At 49.7% G+C, this 24005-nt stretch overlaps 11 protein-coding genes across 11 annotated transcripts; 4 read left to right on the top strand and 7 right to left on the bottom strand.

Moving 5' to 3' along the window:
- Positions 1-2498: 2498 nt before the first annotated feature.
- Positions 2499-3677, bottom strand: N7457_009378 (mitochondrial 37S ribosomal protein uS2m; the record flags this gene model as incomplete). Its single annotated transcript, XM_057180421.1, has 3 exons — positions 2499-3310; positions 3381-3584; positions 3647-3677. The coding sequence occupies 3 exons, from the start codon at positions 3675-3677 to the stop codon at positions 2499-2501; spliced, it is 1047 nt and encodes a 348-aa protein (XP_057028807.1).
- A 487-nt stretch (positions 3678-4164) lies between these two features.
- On the bottom strand, positions 4165-4827 carry hel10 (putative high expression lethality protein Hel10; the record flags this gene model as incomplete). The annotated part of the gene is made up of 1 exon (XM_057180420.1): positions 4165-4827. The coding sequence occupies one exon, from the start codon at positions 4825-4827 to the stop codon at positions 4165-4167; it is 663 nt and encodes a 220-aa protein (XP_057028806.1).
- Positions 4828-6886: 2059 nt separating this feature from the next.
- N7457_009376 (putative phosphoglycerate mutase family protein) lies at positions 6887-7445 on the top strand (the record flags this gene model as incomplete). Its single annotated transcript, XM_057180419.1, has 2 exons — positions 6887-7109; positions 7219-7445. The coding sequence occupies 2 exons, from the start codon at positions 6887-6889 to the stop codon at positions 7443-7445; spliced, it is 450 nt and encodes a 149-aa protein (XP_057028805.1).
- Positions 7446-8054: 609 nt separating this feature from the next.
- Positions 8055-9775, top strand: N7457_009375 (putative 60S ribosome biogenesis protein Rrp14; the record flags this gene model as incomplete). Its single annotated transcript, XM_057180418.1, has 2 exons — positions 8055-8177; positions 8297-9775. The coding sequence occupies 2 exons, from the start codon at positions 8055-8057 to the stop codon at positions 9773-9775; spliced, it is 1602 nt and encodes a 533-aa protein (XP_057028804.1).
- Positions 9776-10565: 790 nt separating this feature from the next.
- On the bottom strand, positions 10566-11402 carry N7457_009374 (NuoI/complex I 23 kDa subunit family protein; the record flags this gene model as incomplete). Its single annotated transcript, XM_057180417.1, has 4 exons — positions 10566-10696; positions 10767-10896; positions 10941-11031; positions 11137-11402. The coding sequence occupies 4 exons, from the start codon at positions 11400-11402 to the stop codon at positions 10566-10568; spliced, it is 618 nt and encodes a 205-aa protein (XP_057028803.1).
- A 286-nt stretch (positions 11403-11688) lies between these two features.
- acpA (acyl carrier protein) lies at positions 11689-12482 on the top strand (the record flags this gene model as incomplete). Its single annotated transcript, XM_057180416.1, has 6 exons — positions 11689-11901; positions 11991-12008; positions 12111-12191; positions 12266-12314; positions 12382-12420; positions 12475-12482. 6 exons carry the CDS (start codon positions 11689-11691, stop codon positions 12480-12482), a joined length of 408 nt encoding a protein of 135 aa, XP_057028802.1.
- A 970-nt stretch (positions 12483-13452) lies between these two features.
- N7457_009372 (GOLPH3/VPS74 family protein) lies at positions 13453-14712 on the top strand (the record flags this gene model as incomplete). The annotated part of the gene is made up of 4 exons (XM_057180415.1): positions 13453-13725; positions 13811-14057; positions 14116-14609; positions 14662-14712. The coding sequence occupies 4 exons, from the start codon at positions 13453-13455 to the stop codon at positions 14710-14712; spliced, it is 1065 nt and encodes a 354-aa protein (XP_057028801.1).
- Positions 14713-15169: 457 nt separating this feature from the next.
- Positions 15170-17194, bottom strand: N7457_009371 (Alcohol dehydrogenase superfamily zinc-type; the record flags this gene model as incomplete). Its single annotated transcript, XM_057180414.1, has 1 exon — positions 15170-17194. One exon carries the CDS (start codon positions 17192-17194, stop codon positions 15170-15172), a length of 2025 nt encoding a protein of 674 aa, XP_057028800.1.
- Positions 17195-17667: 473 nt separating this feature from the next.
- N7457_009370 (phosphatidate phosphatase App1 family protein) lies at positions 17668-18918 on the bottom strand (the record flags this gene model as incomplete). Its single annotated transcript, XM_057180413.1, has 1 exon — positions 17668-18918. The coding sequence occupies one exon, from the start codon at positions 18916-18918 to the stop codon at positions 17668-17670; it is 1251 nt and encodes a 416-aa protein (XP_057028799.1).
- An 803-nt stretch (positions 18919-19721) lies between these two features.
- Positions 19722-20617, bottom strand: N7457_009369 (uncharacterized protein; the record flags this gene model as incomplete). The annotated part of the gene is made up of 4 exons (XM_057180412.1): positions 19722-19788; positions 19847-20056; positions 20140-20518; positions 20569-20617. The coding sequence occupies 4 exons, from the start codon at positions 20615-20617 to the stop codon at positions 19722-19724; spliced, it is 705 nt and encodes a 234-aa protein (XP_057028798.1).
- Positions 20618-22335: 1718 nt separating this feature from the next.
- N7457_009368 (uncharacterized protein) lies at positions 22336-23586 on the bottom strand (the record flags this gene model as incomplete). The annotated part of the gene is made up of 1 exon (XM_057180411.1): positions 22336-23586. One exon carries the CDS (start codon positions 23584-23586, stop codon positions 22336-22338), a length of 1251 nt encoding a protein of 416 aa, XP_057028797.1.
- Positions 23587-24005: the final 419 nt, after the last annotated feature.

The following is a 24005-nucleotide window of genomic DNA, read 5'->3' as shown; positions in this document are numbered from 1 at the left end:
AAGGGTATTCGATTCTATATTAGTTATAAGACTAAATCTTACCTTCCCTTTTCCTATAGGTGTCTTCCTTTTATGATTTAGGTTCCCCGCTTCTCGGGACCGGATCATATTAGTTCTATCCCAACATCGTGGGGTATTCGGAGGGGTCTCCTCCGTCTAAGAGAAAGGGAGCCTAAGGCAAAATAGTATAACAAAGAAATACCGTAACACACGATTAGACGTTCGCGCGTACTACTAGTTCGGTTTTTAAGGGCAACTACGCTCGTAACTAGTTTAGAAACACATAAACGTTAGAGTAGTATATAGCACCTCTAATTATACGTATATAGCGCTCCTATATTAGGTTAGGCGTAAATAGGCCGATTTCCTCTAGCTTCTATAAAGTAGTCGGTATAAAGGCACTAACGCCGTCGTAACCGTTTCTTCCCGGTATACTAGGTTAACCTTATAGTCCTAGTGGGCCTCGCGCCGTAGCTATTATAGCTACTAGCTACTAGAGCTGCTTATCCGAGAACCCTAATTTAGGCGAGCCGGTATATGACTCGGTAGTTAGTAAGCGCTAATAGGGGGGTCTTATAGGTATAGGAGCTTCTATACTCGGCCTTATATTCGTTTAGGCGCCGTTACCTTCTAACGTAGCGGAAATATCCGCTAACTATTACGCCGATACGTGTTAACGAATAGTATTAAGTATTCGTTACGTTATATTTATTTCCGTAACTAGAGGTGTATAGGCTTCTTCTACCGTTAGTTATATATACTACGGTAACCTTTAACTTAGATCTAGCGGCGGTACCTACGGCGGTACCTAGCGTATACGTAGTAATAACAAAGGTACTAGTAGTGGTAGCTCCCTATATTCCTAGAAGCTATTTAGCACATGATTAGGCTACTAGGGCTCCGGCTATAGGCCGTCGTTAAAACGTAGCCTCGTTAGTCTCGAAGGGCCGAAGATAGAATTATAGTTCTCGTCTAGCCGTAGATTCAGAGGTCTATATAACGGCGGTAGGTATATAGGTTCCGGGCCTAGTAGCGGCGTTAGCTATAGCGGGTCTCTTACGCGAGATATCGCCTACGTAAATTATAGAGTCGTAGGCCTTTAGGGTTTATTAATTAGCGGTGCTACTACTCTTAGCGGGGCCGCTAGGATAGGTGCCTCCGACGCCGCTAGTAGCGGGGGGCTAGCTAGGTATCCGTCTAGCTAGCTCGCTAGGAGCTTCGCTGCTAGTCTCGTAAATCCCTTCGCCGCTTATATTAACGGTCTCCGTGATTCTAACGCCTAGTCCGGCGGATACGGGTAAGCGCGCTAATTAACTAGGGGTAGAAAGACCCTAGTGAAGAAGGCTAGACGCTAAGCTAGCGTATCGGTATATACGTTAAGGTGGGGGTGCTCTAGATCCTCAGTATAAGTGGTAAGCTAGTATACTATCTCTACTACCTTCTATAGTATCCGCTCGGTATTACTCGGACGGTCCGAGGGCTAGGCTAGTGCCTATATTGGATATATGCCCGTCGGGTCTATAATGAGGTGTGGATATTGATGACGTAACACTAGGGTCTCCTTAGCGGGGTAGCCGTATCACGTGATGGTAGCTTAGATAGCTTAGTCGTTGCTAACTAGTAATAAAGAGAGGCGATTATATGCTGGTAGGTCTACCGGCATACGAAAAGGCTGGCGACGTCCTCGTCGCTATGATATTGATGGTGGATGAAGCTAATGGCTGATCGCTAGTGGCGTACTATATAGCGTGGTGCAGTGCGCACCACCCACCTAGTGTGCCGATCGCATAACAGGTGTTGTTAAAAAAATTTTTGAGAGGGCGGACGCCCTCCAGTATGTGGATCTGGATCAACAACCAGAGACGTGCTACCAGATGTAGCGCTAGAAAGCTAGGGGAAGATCAAGATGATGATATTCAGCTATCTGCCACTAGCTACTGACGCGGAGGCGTCACACGTGACTACTCACGTGACCCAAACGGTCACTCGTCCGTCACACGTACCCAGGAGATACTTTCAAGTCATCTCGTCTCCGGGGCTATAGCATGTGGTATGTATACCTGATCCAAAATCTATATTGCAGTTGATAATGATCTACCTACAGATAGGTCTGTATATCTCTCTAAATGTCAGAATACATGTATACATTGTCATGATAGTCCTAAAAGAACCGTCATACTGATCATGTCCAGCCTTTTGACCTTAACATCAGGTTTTACAGGTGCAAGACTATAAGTTTGTGCAGCCCCGTAGCGAAGTTACGATGGTTGAGGCCTAACAAGCTGTTACTGACGAGTGACCCCATCGCTGCAAGATAGAACCACAATCATAAGAAGCTTAGGTAAAAAAGAACCAAAATTGAGTGAGAGTTGTTAATACATATGTCAACACCAAGACCTGGAATCATCTATACAGTACAGAGTCCCGTCGTTTCAATGCAATCGACCGGATACTAAGAAAAAAGCAAAATGCAATCAGAAGATACAAGAGGCATCCATCTACTTCTTCTGCCCTTCACCACCGGGAGGTTGGCCCGTGAACGGATCAAGACGCAGCTCCGCAGCTGTGATAGGCTTGTAAGTAGTCTGACCCTCCTCCGCCATCTTCAACCGACGCAGTTGACCAGCCTCACCAGCCCGACCCAGAACACCCGCAATCAGACAAGTAGCCCGCAGACTATCATCGTTGGAGGGAATAGGGTAGGTAACACGAGTGGGATCCGCATCAGTATCAATAACACCGATGGTGGGGACATTGTTCAATCCACACTCATGCAGCAGAACAACATTCTCCAATGGGTTGAGGCAAACCACCAAATCAGGCTTGAGGGAAGGACGATCCGCAAGATCGGCCTTGAAATTAGGCAATTCCTCATCTAATGCGTTGACAACCTTAGTCTCGCAGTGGCCGAGAATCTGCTCACCGTTCGTTAGAGAACCGGGGATCCACCGCTCGAAAATGTGGTAACCCTTGGCCAGCGAGGCAGCCTTGACAACGGCCCGCTTCTGGCCCTTGCGTGTACCGGCGAAGAGGATAAGACCACCGCGTGCGGCGACTTCTTCGACCACCTTGGCGGCACGTCGGAGGTGTGCGGCGGTCACATCCAGCGAGATAACATGCACTCCTTCACGGATACCAAAGATATATCTCGAGTTCTGTGGGTTCCAGCGCGAGGTCGAGTGGCCAAGGTGGGTTCCTGCTGCGAGCAGCATTTCCAACGAGACTTGGGATGGCTTGGGAGGGTTGCGGATGACATTTTCGGGATCGTAGAGGGCTTTCACGGTTGTGCCGAGTTTGTTAAATTTGCTTTCTGGGGAAAGAGAAGAGCATCTGTTAGTTCTTGCATCCCAAGGGTCTCTGATCAGGATTTCGCGGCTTACTATGCGATGCGTTTGATGTAATTTCTTGCTGTGCAGGAGTGCTGGCCTCTGATTGTGCCTGCACCATCTCGAAAAGGGGATTTTCAGGACGAGAAATCTCATCTCTAGGAAGCGCTTGCACCGTCTCAACTGGTGTTTCGGGCAATGTCGACTGGAAGCGACTCGAAACCGGGGCTCGTCGGCTCAGAGCAAGGAGCTGGCGGCCTGTGGAATTGTGTTGTTAGCAGAAGTAATAGATATAATATCAGCAATTGAACCACACTCACTCTGCCGCATACAAAGCTTCCGTACAATCATTTTGGGGATGCTGAATTGCAGATGTGTCTGGCAGGGAGATTACTGGGGGACTTGTCCGCTCGAACTTTTGTCGGGCTTGGCACTTGGTGCCTGAGGCCGCCAGACATTCCAGTGTTTTGACCTCTCCGCCCGCGATAACAAGTACATCTACGGAGTACTCCGTACCTAATGGCAACAACTAATACCATTTTCTACGATTGTGGTCTGTTATGGTCTAGGCACATATTTTCATGAAGATGATTGAGTTGCAATTGGGAAGATTATGGTCAGATCACGCAAAGTCGGTGTCCGATATCGATGCAGTTCTGTCATGATACAAAAGCCCCTTGAGGGCGAAGAAGAAGAACCCATGAGAAAAAAATACTGTCAAGAACAAGAGCGATCTGGCGAAAAGAAATGCATGCCAACCCATTGCAACAAAGAAAGAAAAGCAAAGAAATTCATGAGAGACGTGTCATCATGGAGTCGAAAGAAGGACAGAACCTCTCTACTTCTTGAAGAAGCCGCCGAGTTGGTCCATCATAGAGTTGTTGCTGCCGTTATGAGAAGGAGGGGCGCCGTATTGGCTGCCGGGACCACCGTACTGAGGAGGAGACTGGCTGTTGCTCTTGCGGTGCTTCTTGACGGCGTCTTCGGCGATGCTACCGATGATGGCGCCACCGATTGTTCCGAGGAAACCGTGGTTGGCCTTGTGACCAGCGAAGCCACCGGCGGCACCACCAGCGAGGGCACCAGCGAGGCCACGCTCGCCCTCTTGGGCATCACCGGGTGCACCCTGCTGCTCATAGCCACTGTTTTCTGTTAGCACATTGCCGAATAAAGTGGAGGATGAGGAAAGTATATACCTCTGGCGGTTCTGGTCATGCTGACCACCATACTGCTGCTGCTCATGAGACTGGCCACCGTAGTAGTCAGAGGAGCCACCCTGCTGCTGACCATAGCCCTGCTGTTGGCCATAGCCCTGCTGCTGACCGTAGCCCTGCTGCTGCTGCTGGCCGCCGTAGTAGTCGGAGGAGCCACCCTGCTGGCCGTAACCCTGAGGCTGGCCATAGCCTTGCTGTTGGCCGTAACCTTGCTGCTGACCGTAACCTTGCTGTTGGCCGTGTTGGCCGTATTGGCCACCCTGGTTGTATTGATCGTAGCCGGACATGATGAAGATTGATTTGATGTGATGGGATGTGATGGGAGTTGATGGAAGATTGATGGAAGGATTGTAAGAACCTTGGAGGAGTGATGGGTGAGAGTGTAACGGAAGCAAAGCGAAGAGGGGTCACCTTTTATAAGACGTGACTTGAAGTAACCACAGGGCTGACGGTAAGAACCCCACATGGCAAGCGAAAAGTTACGGGACGAGGGGCGCAGCGTCCAAAGCGTCCGCCTTGTGCACGCTGTGCAGCTTGCATTTACCGTTTCTTACCATTCCCCCTCCGTAATTGCATTCGAATCCACCCAGAAAGACGCACTTGTTCCTGATCAGGTTAATCACAGCCACCGCCACACTACTGAGCGCGCCATACTACTCCATTCGCCTTGTGGCTATGCCAGGCTGAGCCCTTTCGGCGGTTATGCAATACCAGATCGACATCCCTAAATAGATAAATTACACGGATCCCTCGGCTTCCACGGTTCTTCCAGAAGTCCGTATTGAATCTCTGTTTGCATTTGCGCCCTGGGGCAATGCCGAGCCTTTACGTTCTCCGCTAGACGCTGCACAAAGGCGCTCGGCATTCTGGATTGGGGTATTTTATCTGGTTGCCTACGCTAAGCCCCTCCATGATTTTCTTCTCCGGTTTGCCCGATACCGAGCGGGATCACCGATTCCAGGAGTTGTTGCCCTCCGAGCTGACATGGGAACTACCAGGTGCATACGGAGTACTCCATCGATATTAGGTGGCGGGATCAGCCGATCTAAGCATCTGTACGGAGTACAAAGAGGTGATCCTCATAGCCGGTGATTGACGTCATGAGGGCTTCAGCCGGCCCACAGTCTGACTAAGAACCATACATCTCCAGCCCTATTCTGCCCAACCACCTGAAGCCAAGGCTTTAGCATCAGCTAGCCCACTTATTTTGTTTTGTTCGACATTGCGACATTCCAAATCCAGTCGCTAGAACAAACCAGATTGAGTTGAAATCATAATGACATACTCAAGCGGCCTTCACATGATGCTGTCTTAACATGCCGATCCTATGGGTGATTTTGCCTTCGGGGGTGTGAATATCAATGCAAAGTGTTGGATTATCAGTGAGATCTTTTCCTACATTGATATGTAGAGCCTGCGACCAAAACCTATAATATACATATATATAATGGGGTCGCGGGTCGCCACGAATGTTAATAAGGAAAATCGTCATCTGATCATCTCTGGAGGGCTATCTCGAGGCAACCCACCATATTGCCTATCTCCTGACCCTGTGGGCAACTCGGACACTCGTGTTTGTGATCTGCTAGTGGATTGATCATCATGAACCGGTGACTGCGATCTAAGCGTTGGACTAGGATATGAATCGTACATGGGACATGATCTGATGGCGGAAGCTTAATCCATCCTCAGGGTTCTCATGTATATATCACCTTGTACAACACCATATACGTAGTGAATGATTTCGAAGTCAAGTATTCGCACAAAGCCCGAGATATGCCCCGAAAACACAGCCTTGGTCGCAAATCAAATTTGCAATATTAGGAATCCATCCCCGCTCTACATGTACAACGAAATCGATGCAAAATGAGATATTTACTGACACCACTCGGGATCTCATCCCTCGTGAGCCGATCAGCGGAGTGCAGTGGACATGCAGCACACCGCAGACCAATCAAATCGCTAGGACGAAGCACATCGACTGAGTGCTCACCTGTAGTTTGTCAACCATCCACCCGTAGCTCCAGCACTTTATCCCTCTTTTAGTCCTGGCGCCTTTATAACTGAATGATCATTGGAATGCTGCTCTGCTGATCCACTACCTTTTTTTTCTTTTCTTGTGGACTCAAGAAGACGGTCAGAACTATCGTGCCCTGCACATATAACTGAAGCTATGGGTACCCGGTCGACGGAGTGTTCTTGGGGGTTGTTTGCTTTTTACTCACTTTTATTGAAAACCACAGCGAGACCTTGTTCTTTGAATTCTTTGAATTTCATTGCCTGATCATTAGCTATTGGCATTTTTTTTTGGTACATGACTGGGCTATAGTTAGTCTACATGCCAAAATGTTACTGCATTGGATCCTCCCAGCTATGTGTTTTCAACTCGCCGCATCCGCCAAGCTCCATCCGACAGTCTATATAATCCGACACGGCGAGAAGCCTGCAAACTCAAACGACCATGGCTTGACCTTGGATGGAGTCAAGCGGGCCCAGTGTCTGCGACATGTTTTCGGCAAAGCCTCGGAGTATGAGATTGGGCATATCATGGCGCCTCATGTGCGATGGGGTAGGTTGATAACAAGACTCGAAGGCAATTTAAAACCATACTACCTGGACCAGGGGCAGGGTAGATTGAGCTTCATGGAGATGGCTGACGATATGTTTTCTGACCGCAGATGGCGCACATGGCCGTGCATTTCAGACTGTTTTGCCCCTCGCTAACGATCTTGGCCTCGCAGTCGACACGCATTGCAAGCGGAAGAAAGTGGAATGCGTGGCGGAGACCATTAGGTCATATGATGGACCGGGCAATATTCTGATTGCGTGGCGGCACTCGAATATGGGCGGCATTGAGGAGGAGCTTGGTCTCCTTGAGCCTATCAAGTATCCGGATGAGCGGTAAGTGTTTGCAATTCAATTTGTGCTTTTCGATGTTAGTCCGAGTCGCATTGGAGTGTCTGGTAGTATGCTGTTCCAGTGAAGGCTCAGCCTGCAACTCCCTTGAAGAGTATATAATTGTCATATGGTGCATGCTGTCGCTGACTGCTTCAGATTTGACCTCATTTGGACTGATCCATGGCCGTATGGAAACGTGACGAGTATCAAAAGCGAGAATTGTCCTGGATTAGATATCCGGACGAGCCTCGTGGATCAGTCCTGATCTGGATGTGTAAGGCATATGAAGTCTGTTTATTATTATTCAGGTATATTCATGAGTTGAATGATTCAATAAAGAGATCAATAAAGAGATTGAAGTATGTACTCCGAACAATGGGACGAGTTGAACAAAAAGCATCGACGTTAGTAAATAAGTGTCTATCAACGCACAGACCAAGCCAGCAAAATCGCAATGGGAGGGCGGTGAACCAGCCGAAGCGGAGACAATTATAGCGCCAAGATTTCCTCCCCCCAAATTTTTCGTTGCGCTTGATTGTCGAGCTTTCCCCTCCAGACTTCAATTTCTGTTTACGGGAAAGATCATGGATGACATCGAGGTTTGTGCACTCGGAGAATGTCCCGCAAGGATTGCGAGCTGACTGCCCTTCAGGAACGGCTGCGCAGCCATGCGCAGGCATTTGACGGTTTGCTGTCTTTGATCCCCGCCAAATACTATTATGGCGAAGAAGATACAAGTGTATGTAGGCCTTTGTTGCATTTGACAAGCGGAACGCTTTGGGATTGATATCAATTCTGCGTTATTCGCCGCATCGTTTATTCTGATGATCTCTGTCTAACCATCATCCTCAATTGTAGGATCAATGGCAACGCAAAAAGCAAACCAAAGAACAAGCCCGCGAGGCAAAGCGAGCGAAGCTGAACCCCGAAGCCGCTAAGACTGCCAAGGACGTGATGGATGAGAAAGCACGCAAGCGAAAGCGGGAGGACGGCACCCTTGAGTCCGACTCATCGGACGGAGAGATGGGCACTGAAACACCCAAAGAAGGACTCAACCGTGGAACCGCCAATCTGAAGAAGCAGAAGCAGGCCGAGAAGACTGAGAAGGCAGACCCTGTCAAGGCTGCAGAGGCCGAGGCACGGAAAAAGCAAAAGCAAGAGAAATTGGCTCAGAAGAAGGCCACCCAAAAGGAGAAAAAGAAGGCCAAGGATGCTGCCCGAAAGGAGAAAACCCAGCAGGATAAAAAGCCATCGACTACCTCCACTGAGGCCTCGGAAAAATCTGCACCCAAGCCTAAGGCCAGTGCAGCCAAGGATAACGAGGCGTCCGAGGATGAAGGAGATGATGACGAAGAGGATGGCGTTGTTGAGGAAGGATTCTCTATTGAGTTCAATGCTGAGCCAGAAAACCCTTCTTCTGCCTCATCCACCCCTCACTCTCCCAGCTTCGATGCCTCAAATCCCAAATCCGGCAGTTCCTCCACCTCCTCCATCGTTCCTCCCTCCGCCTCCGCCGAAGCGAAATCCTCAGAGCCCAAACCCCTCAAGCACACACCCGAAGAGCTGAAGCAGCGCCTACAGAAGCGTCTGGATGAGCTCCGGGCCAAGCGTCACGCAGACGGACTCAATGGCAAGCCTGCACGTAACCGCCAAGAGCTGATCGAAGCCCGCCGACAGAAGGCAGAGCAAAGAAAGGCACACAAGAAGGAATTGCGTGAAAAGGCCAAGGTTGAGGAAGAAAAGAAGAACGATGAGGCTATGGCCCGCCGCTTCTCCCCCGGTGGCTCCGGATCTCTGCTAGCATCCCCTCGCTCTCCCGCTGAGTCCGTCGGCTCCGCCAGCAACAGCTTCTCATTCGGCCGCGTCATGTTCACCGACGGTCAGCAGATAGATGCCACTGGAACCAGCGTGCGTGACAAGCCCAAGACCAATGGTGCCCGTGACCCTGCTTCCCAGCTCAAGGCCGTCGAGGCCAAGAAGGCTCGTCTCGCAGAGATGGACCCTGCCAAGCGTGCCGATGTCGAAGACAAGGATCTCTGGCTCAATGCTAAGAAGCGTGCTCACGGCGAACGTGTTCGTGACGATACCTCTTTGCTGAAGAAGGCACTCAAGCGCAAGGAGACTGCGAAGAGGAAGTCTGAGCGCGAGTGGAGAGACCGCATCGACACTGTCGCCAACGCCAAGGAACAACGCCAAAACAAGCGTGATGAAAACCTCCGCAAGCGTCGGGATGAGAAGGGCACCAAGGGCGGCAAGAAGAAGTCCAGCAGCGGTGGCAAGAAGAAGGCTCGTCCTGGATTTGAGGGCAGCTTCAAGGGTGGTGGCAAGAAGAAATAAATGAGCTTCTACACAGTGGCTTAACTTTACTTCACTTCTCACTTGCTTTTACATAAACCCGTCTTCTTTTAAACTCTTCTTTTTCTTTTCTCTGCATTCCGTTCGAACCGATCTTTGTTTCTTGGATGCCACATCCTATAACCAAGATTGCTCAAAGAAGCCCCCGAACCTACAAAAAAAAGTGTTTTGAGACTTTGAACTGGGAAATATCCGTCCGGAGATCAAGGTGCCTGGTGTTTGCGTTTGTGTCTTTGGCGGCTTGGTCCGTCAATTTATGTCTATGCATGACAGCATCGGTAGCGATTTGATTTATCTGTGAATACAATATCATTTTCTTATCGAGCTGTATCTGTGTTCCTTATGTCTTTATATCCATGTCAACTTCTACATCTCAATATGTGTGAGTATACGGTTGGCGGAAAAGGGTTCCACGCAGATGTAAGATAGGTAGAATTGATCTCATATTTATATTTTAAAAGTGAATCTCAATCAAAAGAAAAAAAAAAACGAAATGCTAGATTCCACAACATAGGAAATAAAAAGGGACAAGGGAGCCAAGGATCCAGGGAAAACATTTCCTTTAGGATTTTGACTAGTACAAGATGATAACACAGTCGAGGGCAAGTTATGTACAGTGATGTGATGGGGCTTAGAATCTTTCTTGTTTTTCAAGGCACGAGTGGTGCCTCTTGAAGGGGTATTGCGATCAGCATCGTCATGTCCTCACATTTAACATCTGGAATTGATGTGAGTGTACTTGAAGATGGCAATCAAATTGGAGGGAAATAGATTATCGGTAGGGAGCATCTGCACGAGCAGCAGCCGCAATCTCAGGCTCCCACTTGTCACCGTTGGAGAGGAGCTTCTCCTTGTTGTACAGAAGCTCCTCACGGGTCTCGGTGGCATACTCAGCGTTGGAAGCTGAAAGAAAGCATGTTAGTAAATTTGGACTGGATCTCGATTAAGCATAAATAGAAGGCCTTGGACTCACTCTCAACGATGGCATCCACAGGGCAGCTCTCCTGGCAGTAACCGCAGTAAATGCACTTGGTCATATCAATATCGTAACGGGTCGTCCGGCGGCTTCCGTCCTCACGCTCCTCGGCCTCAATGGTAATAGCCTGGGCCGGGCAGATGGCCTCGCAGAGCTTGCAAGCAATGCAACGTTCCTCGCCGGTGGGATAGCGGCGGAGGGCGTGTTCACCACGGAAACGGGGGAGATGGGACCCTTCTCGAAGGGATAGAAGATGGTGTAACTACAATGGGGCGACGCAATTAGTCGGCTGGTATATTTCGATGCCATTGGTTTTTGTGGATTGATATCCGCGTCGCCGGCAATGTTCTGTGGGACAAGGACTTACGGTGGTCTGAAAAACTGCTCGAGCACCACGTACATGCCGCGGAAGATCTCAGCCATGAGGAAGTATTTGCTGGCCTTGTCCAAGGCGGACTCGGAGTCCTGATCCCAGCGCTTGGGCGGGGGCAGGCGGAACCCGGCCTGAGGGGGTCCCGCTGGGGTTGCTGCGCGGTAGATCGAGGAAGAGAAGTTTGCGGTCGAGCCCAGCAAGCCGAAGGGGGTCGGCCGGCGGTAGGCGACAAGCCTCGCGACCGATCGGGTGGCGGCCATAGTTAGAGAAGAGTGAGGATACGGTGTGTGGGAGGGAGTCGAGGTTCAATTGGAGGTGGAAGGGGAGCAAGTCTCAGGTTGTGGTGGTTTGCAGGTTTCGGGCTTAGGTCATTCTCATCTGTCGGGCGTTGATTGGCCCGCAGGATTTTGCTGGGCGCGACCTCACATCTTTCCTCTTAGCCGTCTTCCCCCATCTCTACCCTTTTACTCTCCACCTTTCTTTCCTTTTAATACCTTTTTCTAGATCTTCTCAGCCTTTGCGCTCGTCCGACCAATCAATTCCATCATGTTCCGCTCCGCCATTGTCCGCTCCTTGAAGGCCTCCGCGCCCCGTGTCGTCAAGACCCCGGCTCCCTTCCACATCCGCAGCTCCCCCATTGCTGTCCCTCAATTCACTCCCTGCTTCGCTCAGGGTGTCCGCCTCTACTCCGCCCCTGCTGGTCTCAGCAAGTCCGAGGCTGAGGGCCGCATAGTCAACCTGCTCAAGAACTTCGACAAGGTGCGTCATCTTCTTTTCCCGGGGAACCTCGCTATCTATTGGCTCTGCATGAAAATCAAAATGCTAACTAGAATCGTTCTTACTTTTAGGTCTCCGATGCCAGCAAGGTCAGTCAATCTATCGGGTGCACCGTTGTGACCTTTACGTAGCCATGAGTTACGGTAGAGGTGACCAAAAACGTTCATCAACTAAAACCGTTTGATATGCAGATTAACGGCGTTTCCCACTTCACCAACGACCTCGGTCTTGACAGCTTGGACACCGTCGAGGTTGTGATGGCTATTGAGGAGGTACGCGCCCCGGTTTCCCTCGGGAAAACATCAATATTGCACATTTTGTGATGGATATCTAACAGTCTTAACAGGAGTTCAGCATTGAGATCCCCGACAAGGAGGCTGACCAGATCCACAGCGGTACGTTTATCATCCGGTGATTTTGATGTATATGGTTGGTTAGAGCTGACACGAATGTTGCGCATAGTCGAGAAGGCTGTTGAGTACATCCTGGCCCAGCCCGATGGTATGTGAATCCCATAGTACTTCTTTTCTCTCGCACTTGCTAACCTCTCCACAGCCCACTAAATATTTAATTTGAAAACTTGGGATCGGTTGTTGGAGAGTCGGATAGAAAAAGGAATCGGGATGTTGGCATCGGAGGGGCTCGCTGAGCATAGTGACCCTCGACTGACTTGCCACTTTGTATGCTGAATACATGCCAGTGGTTTTTTTCTTTCCTATATCGTGTATATCATTTGAGTGCAATTTATGCAATTTTGAAGCAGTCTGCTGAGAAGCATCAATATGTGCGATGATTGGTATGTGTTCTCAGCTCATGCATTGAGCTGCGTAGAGTACATGTATGTAATGTTGCGGTTGATACCTAGGTACATACAGACCTGGATGTAGCTATATACATGATAGATGGAGCTACATGTATGTACATAGGGACATGTCCAATCATCCAACTAGCTCGCACCATCAGCGTATCATACGACGGTAGTGGCAGTGTCTGGAGCGAATCTTTATGTCTATATGTACATATACGGCCTCGAATACCAGAACAGTGTGTGAAAGACAAAATGAACGGATCTGGAGTAAAAGATTTGCAGGTTTATGCCAAGTAATTTAGAATGCAGTTTTAGTAATTAGTAGAGCCGCAAAAAGGAATCACATCGGGGAGATTACCAGGTTCTCTTTGGGCGAACGTTGAAGAGCCACCTCACCGAACTGACCTTGGCCCATCACCCTTTCCACAACCCACTTCACGACAGTCCTGTGTTCTCGTCCCCCCCCACGTTCAAGCGGGTTTAGCTTAATAGATCCTACGACAATCTATTATTTTGGCTAGCCCATTCGGTCCCTGGTTTCCCCTGACCCCGAGAGTCCCACTTCAACCGCCGCAGACTTTCGGTCTACACGGTCTCACATCTCATCACCATCTAGACAATTCCAACAGCCGCCATATAGATCGGTCTCGAGTTCTTGGTCATATCCGGCCATACTCCTCTTCACCCCCTTTTGAACCTCCCATCACCCAACCCGACCCGATCTCATGGCCTCACCAGCCGGGGGCTTGACTCGCCGCAGAGGCGCCGGTCGAGTCGCTGGCGCAGACGAACAAGATGACAGCCGAGTGTCATCACCCATCTCACGAAATGGCTCCGCGGTGGAAAACCGCGGGCCGGAGACATCGTTCACCAGTGCGGAGAATGGCCACAAGATCGCATTCGACCCCCGCGATATCAGTGAAAACGAGGAACGGGGCAAGCAGCCGAAATTGACTTTGATGGAGGATATCTTATTGCTGGGCTTGAAGGATAAACAGGTGAGTCCTGATGGGGGATGCTTTTCCCCTGCTTGATTGTTCAATTGTTAGTTCGGATGCTGACTTCGCGCCCGCGCTGTAACAGGGTTATCTGTCTTTCTGGAACGAAAACATCTCCTACGCCCTGCGAGGGTGTATTGTCATTGAGCTGGCGCTCCGTGGTCGTATAAGCATGCAAAAGGATTCGTCGCGACGACGCTTCCCCCTGGCCGACCGCATCATCGAGGTCATCGACGATACATTGACTGGGGAGGTCTTGCTGGACGAGACGCTAAAGATGATGAAGTCGAGCGAGAAGATGAGCGTCAACTCATGGATTGATTTGCTGAGTGGTGAGAAAAGCCCAGAGCAGCACTCGGTGATATGAAATACTGACTGGTTTGCTTGTAGGCGAAACCTGGAATTTGATGAAGATCGGATATCAATTGAAACAAGTCCGGGAAAGACTGGCCAAGGGCCTTGTGGACAAGGGCATTCTCCGGACCGAAAAGCGCAACTTCCTCCTCTTTGATATGGCAACGCATCCTGTGGCCGATGGCGGCGCGAAAGAAGACCTTCATCGACGGGTGCGCAACATCTGCACCAACCGCACTGTGATCCTACCCCCCACTCCATGGCTCCCTGAAGACTCTGAATACCGATATCTTCGTTCGATCACCATGGTCTGTGCTGCATACGCCGCTAATGTCCTTGAAAACGCTTTGGTCACCATGAGCCACGAGGCTCGCGAAAGAGCTTTTGCGCAGGTGGATGAATTGCTGGCCGAGTATTCGCAATGGCCATTTGGCCGGAGGACTGGAGGGTCGCAGGCGATTGGAGCCAATTTGGCTCAAGCCATCAACGAGGAGATCAATCGGAACAAGGATAAGGAGCTTCAGATGGAGGTAAGATGCACCCCTATTTCTTCCACAATGACTCTTGCTAACCAACCAACAGATTGTCGCCGCATGCTTGAGCGTTTTTACCAGACTTGATTCTTTACTTTAACGGACGTACCGCGTAATACACTGTCTTTTTTTTTTCACGACCTCTTCTCCTCCGCTTGCCTTACACCCTGGCCACAAAACTTCGGTTCTTTTTTCTCTGTTGATGTAGTTTGATCCTGTGGGTTGGGATCAGGGCAGAGCGTCGTCTTTTCTTTTTATATGGAACCATTGGGTCAAAATTTATTCTTGTATGGGATATCTCATTAACTTGATCTACTTCACCTTTTGTTTTATTTTGCCCCTTTCTGAATCCTTTTTTTCCTTGGCTCTTGGGGCATGGCATTCATTGCGAAAGTCCTTTACGCCTATTAAGTGGCCCAATGTCGTCTGCTTCAAATTGATATGCAGCCTCTGGTTTGCTCTCCTCGGAACTACCTAGGTATTGCTGCCATGGTGTCTTCAATGTGCTTATATTTTTGAGACCTCTGTATTAAAACAATGCACAAACTTCTCAATGTTCAAGCAACAGTATTTACCCTGACAACCACCATACCACCACGCCGACTCCCCGCTGTCCCTGCTGCTCCAGCCGCCAAAAGGTCCGCCGCCCGTGCGATATCAACAATACTACTCTCTCTCCCTCGGACAAGATTCTCCTGAACCAAATCTGCAATCCGCTCCAAGGCTGACCCATCGGGATTAACAGGTACAAACCGGCTCCTAATCCCTCGCTTCCTCTCGCCCAACACATCCTTCTCAGGAACAAGAGGAGACTGCTGCGCAACCTTCCCATCCACAACAGTCAACACAGCCCCGTAGTCCTTCACGACACCCTCAGCATGAGCAGCCTGGAACACTACATCACCGGCGCAGTCGAGCACAATATCAACCGGTTGCCATCGGCGCGTGCGGAATACCTTGGCGATATTACACTCATCAGGCGTCGGGAGATGCGGGATAATGATGAGCTCGTCGACTTGCCAGTTCTTCTCGATGATATCGGCTTCGACTTGCGTGCAAGTCACACAAATCCAGGGCCGAACGGGATCTGGAAAAAGGGACTCTGCTCGCAGGATTTGGACGGCGATGCGACCAATGTCGCTGTCTCGTGCGTTGGTAACAAGCACTCGGATCTTGGGCAGTTGATCCTCTCCATTGCCGTTGCCATTAGTGGCGGCGCTGATTAGGTTTCCCAGCTTGCTGCCTCGTCGGCCGGGGCTAGGGGTGATTAGTTCGACTAAGCTGGCACGCCGACTAGTGCCATTTGAGCCGGCATTGGCAGTCGAATCAACCGACCCGGAAGCGTTGGTATTGCCTTTGATCAGACTGAGTAAGCTGTTACGGCGGACTGTGCCTTTGGGATTGGGGTCGACTGTGCTGGCGGCGCGAGGAACGGCCTTTTTGCCCCTGGGATTACCGCTGACGAGACTGATGAGGCTTTCACGACGTACAGTCTTTTTATCAGGAGGCGGCTCGGCTGCTGCGCTGGCTGTGCCGGGTATCCTGTCAATGTTGTTACCGTTACCACTGACATTGTTGTCAACACCGCCATTGCGGTTCCATTGCCAAACCCAACGCCCATTCCCATTCGCGTTCCCGCTAACACTGCCACTGGCAGTGTCAGTAGTCAAAGCACCACGCTGTTCGCTTCCTAAACCAGCAACCGTGCTTTTGCGATGCCCATAGCCAAATTCCCCGCTGCCGACCACGGTATCGCGCCGCTTGCGCTGCCACATCCACCGTCCAGTCTTATTTCCTACGGCGCCAGCCTCATCATCGTTCAACCCTCCAGGTACATCGGGATCAAGCCCAGCGTATCTGAAAAGCGCCTGCCAGGCCGTCAGCCCCGGCAACGCAAGTGCCGCTGCCTCAGCGACGGTCACATTATCCGGTTTCAGCGTGAGCTCCTTTTCAAGCGCAACAACATAGTCGGCAGCCCCACCATCGCGCGTATAACTCACCAGACCGAAGACCACATCGCCGATTTTAAATTTCGGGCCTTCCTCCCGCTCGTCGTCTTCACTGGGCGTGCTGATGACTGTTCCACAGAGACTGTGCAGTGGGATATACGGTGTGGTATTTGGCGGGTTGAGCAGTCCGGCGAGACGGACCTCATCATGGCAAAAGGCTGCTGTGCAGACCTTGAGCATATATTGCTGAGGGGAGGGTTGCGGTGTTGGGAAGCTAGCGTCGAAGACGAGATTTGTTCCTTTCTTGCGGATGGTGGTTGTGGTTGTATCGGGCGCGAGGGCTTCGCTGATGTCTCCTTCTGGGATTCTGTCGGATGTGTCGTTGATTGGTCCTTCGGGGGTGTAGTAGAGGGCTCGCATTGAGAGCGGCGTCAAGGGTGAGTCGTTGAGCGTTGTTGAGGTGGGCTTTGCGCGCTGTGAAGTACGCTTGGGAGTTTCTGGTGCAGGTTTTATTGCTTCTGATGTGTCTTCTGTGCCTTCTGTGTCTCCTGGGGAGACCTCAGAGGGACGTTTCTTTGCGGGCTCGGGTTCCTCAGTGGGTTGCGTTGGGGGTATTTCTGGCTGCATGTTCATGGAATTGGGGCTTTGATGCAATTTGTTGGTATGTATTCTTTTGAAATGTTCTAATGATTTGCTTGTACAGAGAGATCGTGTCTTTAATCGAAAGGTTGAGGAGTCTTCTCTTTTGCCCTGAGGTCTATAGATCGGAGGCCATTTCCTAATCTTGACGTATGTAGGGCGAGCTCAGCATCGCCACTTGACAATCCCGGTCAATTCCTCTGCAATCAATAATAGATCTTATCTGTCTTATGTATGGCTCGGTATCATATGAACCTGCTGGGAAAGGTCTGTGGTTCATAGAATGTGGATGAGTGCAAGGATAGGGGCTGGCCATGCAGGTGTATTCGGGCACGAAGATCAACATCAGATACCTAGATCGGCGTCTTTAAAGCTCAAAGATAAGTTGTTCAGACAGAGAAATAGAATTATACATTATGTGACCCATGATCATTCCAGCTAAATATGTACAAATGGCTATACTGTAACTACAAAACCTGATCCTCCATCCCCAGCCAATCAACAAAATTATACAACTCCTCCGCATCCTCAAAGACCGTCCACAGATGTGACGGCACATTCTCAAACGCCTTCTCAAACCTCTCTGGCTGATTTTTCTCCTCCATATGAGCCACATCCGTAACCTTACGAATGGCAATAGCATGAATCCACTCGGGATACCGACTATACATCTCCGCATAAGCCTCGGGATCCTTCTGCGTCGAGTCCCCAATACAAAGCACCCTCCGACGAGGCAGCCACCCATGAATCTTCTCCATACGGTCAACCTTGTACTCCTGCGTCTTCTCCGTGAACGACCTGATAAGTCCCGTGATATCCATCCAGGAGTAATCACGCAGCACCAACGTGCCGGGACAATAGTACTCATCCAAGAAGTCACGCAAGAAGGGATATAGGTTATACGGCGATGCAGAGAGATAGAACCATGCCGGGTTCAGCTCATCATGAACATATCGATAGAGCTCAGACATGCCAGCAATCGGCTCGGGGATATCCGCAAACGTCGTACGGATCACCCCCGTCGACTCCAGCGTCATAGTCCGCTTGATAGTATCGTCAATATCCGAGATGACCAGCCAGCCCTCCGGCGCAGCAAAAGTCGTGTGCATCGCTACGGCTTCATCGCCGAAGTCCTGCAGTCGTGGTCGCACAATCGTCCCATCGTACACACCCACTGCGCCCATATCGACCGTCTGGCTGACGATGCCATTGCGGTCGGATGGGCCGAGACCGTGCGACTGTGCCGGTCTAGTCACGGGTACCTGCAGCGTGACCGTGCGAGACGGCGAGACCTGGTTGACGAAGGGTTGGATGCGCTCTTCGATACGTCTGCGGGCTTCCTGGTCGCCGCCCAGCTCACCGTCCAGCCCGATGTAGTCGGCGATGGTGGCGACGAGCTTGCCGACATCTTTCCTGCCGTCTGTTTCGAATATACAGGCGACGACCTCGGCATGCCAGCACGTCGGGATCTCGTCTGTTTCGTCATTTACGGGTTGGTATGCTGTATTGTCCAGCAGCCACACGGTGTTTTTGTGAGGGTCTGCCGGCTGCGCGAGTGGATTCTTAGAGCCGAGGATGGATGAGAAGAAGCTCATGAAAGAGGAGCCACGTCTTTCTGTTGCTGAGGGTGGAGATGTCGGGGAACAGGTTTCTGATGTCTGGTGGATGGTCTTTATGGCACTAGCGACCGATAGGTCGGTTGGTTTGTCGAGCGACATGATGGCCGCCAGCTTAGCGTCCAGTCTCAGATCTGAAGCTATTTTCTTGTTTGGGGTGTTGAGATGTGAAGATAATCGTGTAGAATGAGAGAAATTCCCCGATATACAATAAGCACCTGTCAAGACGCGAGAAATTGGTGTTGGAAACTCATCAGGGGAGACCCGGGAGAGACGCTGATCATATAGCTAGCCCCGGTTAGTTGATCTAGTGTTAGTGTCATGGGGAGTGCCAGCCAAGAGCCTCCCATTTCCACCTGATGTTACTTCTGCGTCCTTGAAAGCACTCGTATTGTGATGTCCATTGGGGACATGAAAGACCGTGATGTATAGGGGGCTACCCGGGTGACGCATCAGTCGGGTCAGGCGTACGCTTGGCAGTAGGGCTCTGCTGACGAACTCGACGAACAGCCCTGGAGGTTCCTTTTTGGCCTGGTGATCGAAAAGCATAGCCTCGTAGGCGAACTTCTGGAAGCTGGGATTTAGGTCATTTCTTGCGATGTTGACGCCAACGGGCTGAATGATCAATACGTTCTCAGGGACTATCCCAATAATGCAGTTTTCAGGGCCCTGCTTGTTTTTATTGATCGGGGATTTGTTTTACTGGCGGGTTTCTGTTATTTTTATAGTTCAAGTCAGGGGGGAGAAGAGACGTCATAAAGAGGCTCCGGATATGCATCTAACCATCCTGTCAGAAACATTAGTTGATTATCTCAACCAAGCCGTCCACAGCATCATATATCTAGTCTATATCCTGTATCTAGTCACCCTCTATGCTGAAATATACACTGTCCGAACGTGTCAGATCAATCCTGCAATGGGTATCCGTATCCAACCAACATGGCAGGCTCATCAATGCTATGATGTTGGTAACTGGAGATGGAAGGTTAACGGCGAAGTCAATGAGTGAGATGGGATGAGAGCAAATTACCTGAGGACGCCAACGGCGCCGGGATCGAGCATCAGAGAGAGGGGGAACTCCATGGGATATCCCAACCAGCGCTTCGTAAAGGCACGAAGCAGATGGCCATGTGCAACAAGCAGGACATCAGAAGGCTTCTCGCTGTGCATGTTGTCTTTGTGGATCGCACGGATCTCTTGAATCAGATTGTCAAGACGGTCCGTCACCTGTTGAGCGGATCTACATGGACCTCGTCAGATATGCTCCGGGTGGAAACCAGAAGTGCAGCTGAGATAGCGTTGGATAAAAGGACAGTGACTTACTCGCCATTCTCGCATCCATCTCTCCAAATATCCCACTCGCTCTCGGTGTCGAGACCGTGGTCCTTACGCAACGCGCGGATCTCCTTAGTCAAGAGGCCTTCATACAGACCGTAGTCCCACTCAGCCAGTCGATCAGTCTCAGAGACCTTTTGCGCATCGTTCAGCGCCTGCTTATCAGCATCCGAGAAAGCAATCTCGAAGGTCTGCATCGCTCGCCTGCGAGGACTGATGTAGACATGGGCAAGTTTAGCCGGGTCAATCAGTCTGCCCGATCCAACAATCATCTTGCCGGATGCGTTGACTTGGTTGATACCATCTTGAGTGAGTTCAAGCTCCGTGATTCCGGTGTACCGTCCATTCTTGGACCACTCCGTCTGCCCTAGAACCTAGTTAGACTACGGAAATAGGCGGAATCACTCTAAAACATACCGTGTCGGTAAAGGAAGACACGGGGAGTGCTGGAATCTTTATCAGGCATTTTGGGAACTTGTTTGGAGGAAGTGGATTGCGGGACTGTGGGAAAAGTGGACAGAGTTGCCGCCCGGTCCCTTCACCGGCCACGTGGACTAGCTCAAGGCATTGGGTTGGACTCCGATTTTATTCTACGTTGTAGACTCGAGATATTGCATCTACAGGGTACAAAACATCTTGATCAAGGGGGGGGTTGGGCCTGCGGGAATCGGTGCCCCGCCAACCGCGGGGTTTATAACGTGGGAGAGGGTATTGTGTTCTCGATGTCTCCCTAGGATGTATGGGTGGATGATGTTTTGATTTTGGATGTTTGAGGATTGAAGGATCTACTCTATAGGGCGCAGGTTTGAAATCTCACGTCTTATATCTGGTTTTCTTCAGGCAGATGCAGGCTTTTGCTTGTTCACTTCCCTTTAGTCCATACATTAAGATCAATACGGAGTACTCCATACTCCATAGAATGTGATACAATGCAAGCCACTGTTTCAGACCCCTGATACCTTTATATATCACATCTCAGACATATGTATCCAGAGATCGCCATCCCGTGCATATATCCGAATCAACCCCCAGGGCCAACTGAACCTGTGTGGTCTAACCCTTGCATACATGTATCAGGGACTCCGTAGTCTTCCATCTCGAAAATCGATTTAAGACGATACTTGCCCCTGAAGCAGAGACACAGCCGAATTAACCGACTATCTTCAGCGGACACATCACATTGACTTGGGCATAAAATAAGATCTCCGCAGGTGGTAGCCTCTTGGGTACCTCTTTTACCACACCATTTGAAACTATATATAGGCAATCCCTACGGAGTACGGAGTACACAGAAATCAGTCCACAAAGTCCCTTCAATATGCCTTCAATTATCTCACCTATGCTACTTATGCCCTCATCATCTCCACCGCAAGTGGTCTACAGTGACGCTCCCAATCCGCGGTACCGGCCTCATCAAACTCCCATCCGCCCGGTCTATACAGACGCAAATCCCTTCATTTTTCACCCTTCTTCACACTCTTTGACGCATTCTTGGCCTCAGCATCATACGGTCGACTGTCTACGATGCCATCGACACCACGGTGTCAGTTTCTGCACGCAACAGCGATAGCGAGAAGAGGTTGACTTCGCAAACAAAATCTTCGACATAGTGGCATTCCAGACAACGGTGCTGTCTCTATTCTGTTGAACTACATCTTTTCATTCTTTTTTTTATCCTTTTCTCTCTTTTTTCATACTACTTTCCTATGACTATACTTTTGGGAGGGGGGCCATTCAGACAGTGGAATTTGTTAGGCCATGGAATGGGTGAGGGCTATAATGCTTCACACAATTTATACAAATAAACATATATCTCTTTTAGTGGAGTTAAGGTGTCTGTTCTAGCATGCAGAGGTCAGAAAAAATTCAGATTTATTCCAATTGCAAGTCACAACTCGTAGGAGCAAGTCTCACTACCTAGTCCCTTCTCCATCTTCAAACAATCATTTCAATTTCGTCTCGCATGTACAGACATTTTCCTACACAGCAAAATTGCATCCCCAGCCTTTTCCTCTTCCAGCAGTCTCAGAACCAAGTTGAACTTATCCTGGCTCTCTTTGGTGAGTCTTCGGTTTGCCAGATGGATAGCACCCACTTCGTTGAAGACCCGGATAACGAAAGGGTGTCTGATGGTATCTAAATATGATATCCAGTTAGCAATGGGGCCTAGGTCAGAGAAAGGGTTTACTGACTAGAATTTAGAATCTTTGAGGGGAGGACCCCGTAGACACGGACAAAATCAGGGATATAGTCGCCGCTCAGTCTGCCCAGTCGCTTTTCGAACATCCGCGCATCTACCTCCGCCATGCTGATAGTCGGAACTATCTGGTCGATATTGTGAAACATGATATTGGCTTCTGTGAGACCGATAGAGCCGTTGGCGCGGAGATAGTTGCAGAATTTGGCCTGTCTGACATTGAACAGATTGTCTTCGAGAGGTCCGAGTCTGTGGTTCAATTGTTCGATCTCACACTTCATCGAATTCTCCTGCTCATTATGTTTTTGCTCGGTCTGCGATAATGCATTCTTTCCTTGGATTTCAAGCATGGAAGCCAACTGTTCATCAACTGCCTCGAGATCGCCTGCAAGTCTTCTTTTCTGGACCTCGAGTTCTAGAATCACGTTGGCCTGTTCTTTGATCAAGTTCTGCTGTCCGTTGACCTTCATCGACTGCAGTTTTAGCTTGTGGGATAGATCATCAACCTGGGACCCCAGCTCCTCATTTCGCTGTTTCATCTGTGACTCGTCGTCCTCGAGCTTGAATATCATCTCTGGATATTCGTCGTCCACAGCCCATTGTTCAATAACTCCAACCAAATCCAGCAAGGTATTATGCGTTGGCTGGAAATATTGTTCATCGTCCGTTTTCAACTCATCAATCAGTTCTTGTTGGTACTCGAGCTCGGAAAACATGATGCCGGCAATAATATCGAGGACTTCTTTCATATTCTTCTCTCGCTTTTCCTGTGCAGGCACTATCCTGGTTTTTCCCTGCAACTCTGCGATTGTCTTTGTTTGTTCTTCGAGTTTGGACATCATGGTTGTCGTGTATTTTCCAAATTCGTTCATTGCTTTGGAGTGATATTGGGTAAGATGCTGGATAATCTTCTCCTGTTCCTCCATCTCGTGCCTCAGACGTGTATTTTGGCCCAAAGCTTGCATTAGAATAATTCTTGGCTGCGCTCGCATGAAGTCCCATGATGTTCCAATGTCGCTGATGTTATGTTGTCTTTTGATTGAGGATTTGATCGACTCGGTGTCTTCGCGAAGGTAGCGGGCCATGTTTTGATGTCTTTCTTCGAGGCTGGATACGGCTGCTGTCTGCTCTTCCAGATCTCGAGTCAGACTCATGCATTGCGCTTTGAGTGCCGGTATGTCATTGGTGTCGATATTATTAATCGATATTTGATGGGAAGGCATGTCTTTGATGGTCATGTCTTTTTTTGCCGTTGAGTATAAGATAAAGTGATGTCTGAGTATATGAAGATGATGGATGTTTCCAAGGCGAGTGTTTATTGTGAGAGATCGGGGGGACTGCTGTCTTCTTGTTCATCGCCGAATACCTATCAGGCCTTGCTTCCGATTCCTAATTCGGCATGGAAAACATGACCTCGCCTTTGGGAGTCATAAAAGCAGGACCGCAAACTCTATGATTGGGAATTGGACTGAGAACAATATTCTACCAAGGTACTATTAGTTGAAACCTTTCCTTCCAAGGTTGATGCATATATCTTGCCCCGGGTACGATATCTCGATGCGTTGGTTGATATGTAGAGACATTCTCTCGTGTATACAAGAAAAGCATGTACTCTTTGTGCTTTTTGGATCATACCTATGACCTCCATATTGCCCTA

The sequence above is a fragment of the Penicillium paradoxum genome, assembly GCF_028828445.1.
Source record: "Penicillium paradoxum strain IBT 22861 chromosome Unknown utg000007l_segment0_segment0, whole genome shotgun sequence".
Lineage (NCBI taxonomy): Eukaryota > Fungi > Ascomycota > Eurotiomycetes > Eurotiales > Aspergillaceae > Penicillium > Penicillium paradoxum.
Note: the sequence above shows the minus strand (reverse complement) of the source record. Positions and strands in the feature narration are given on the sequence as shown.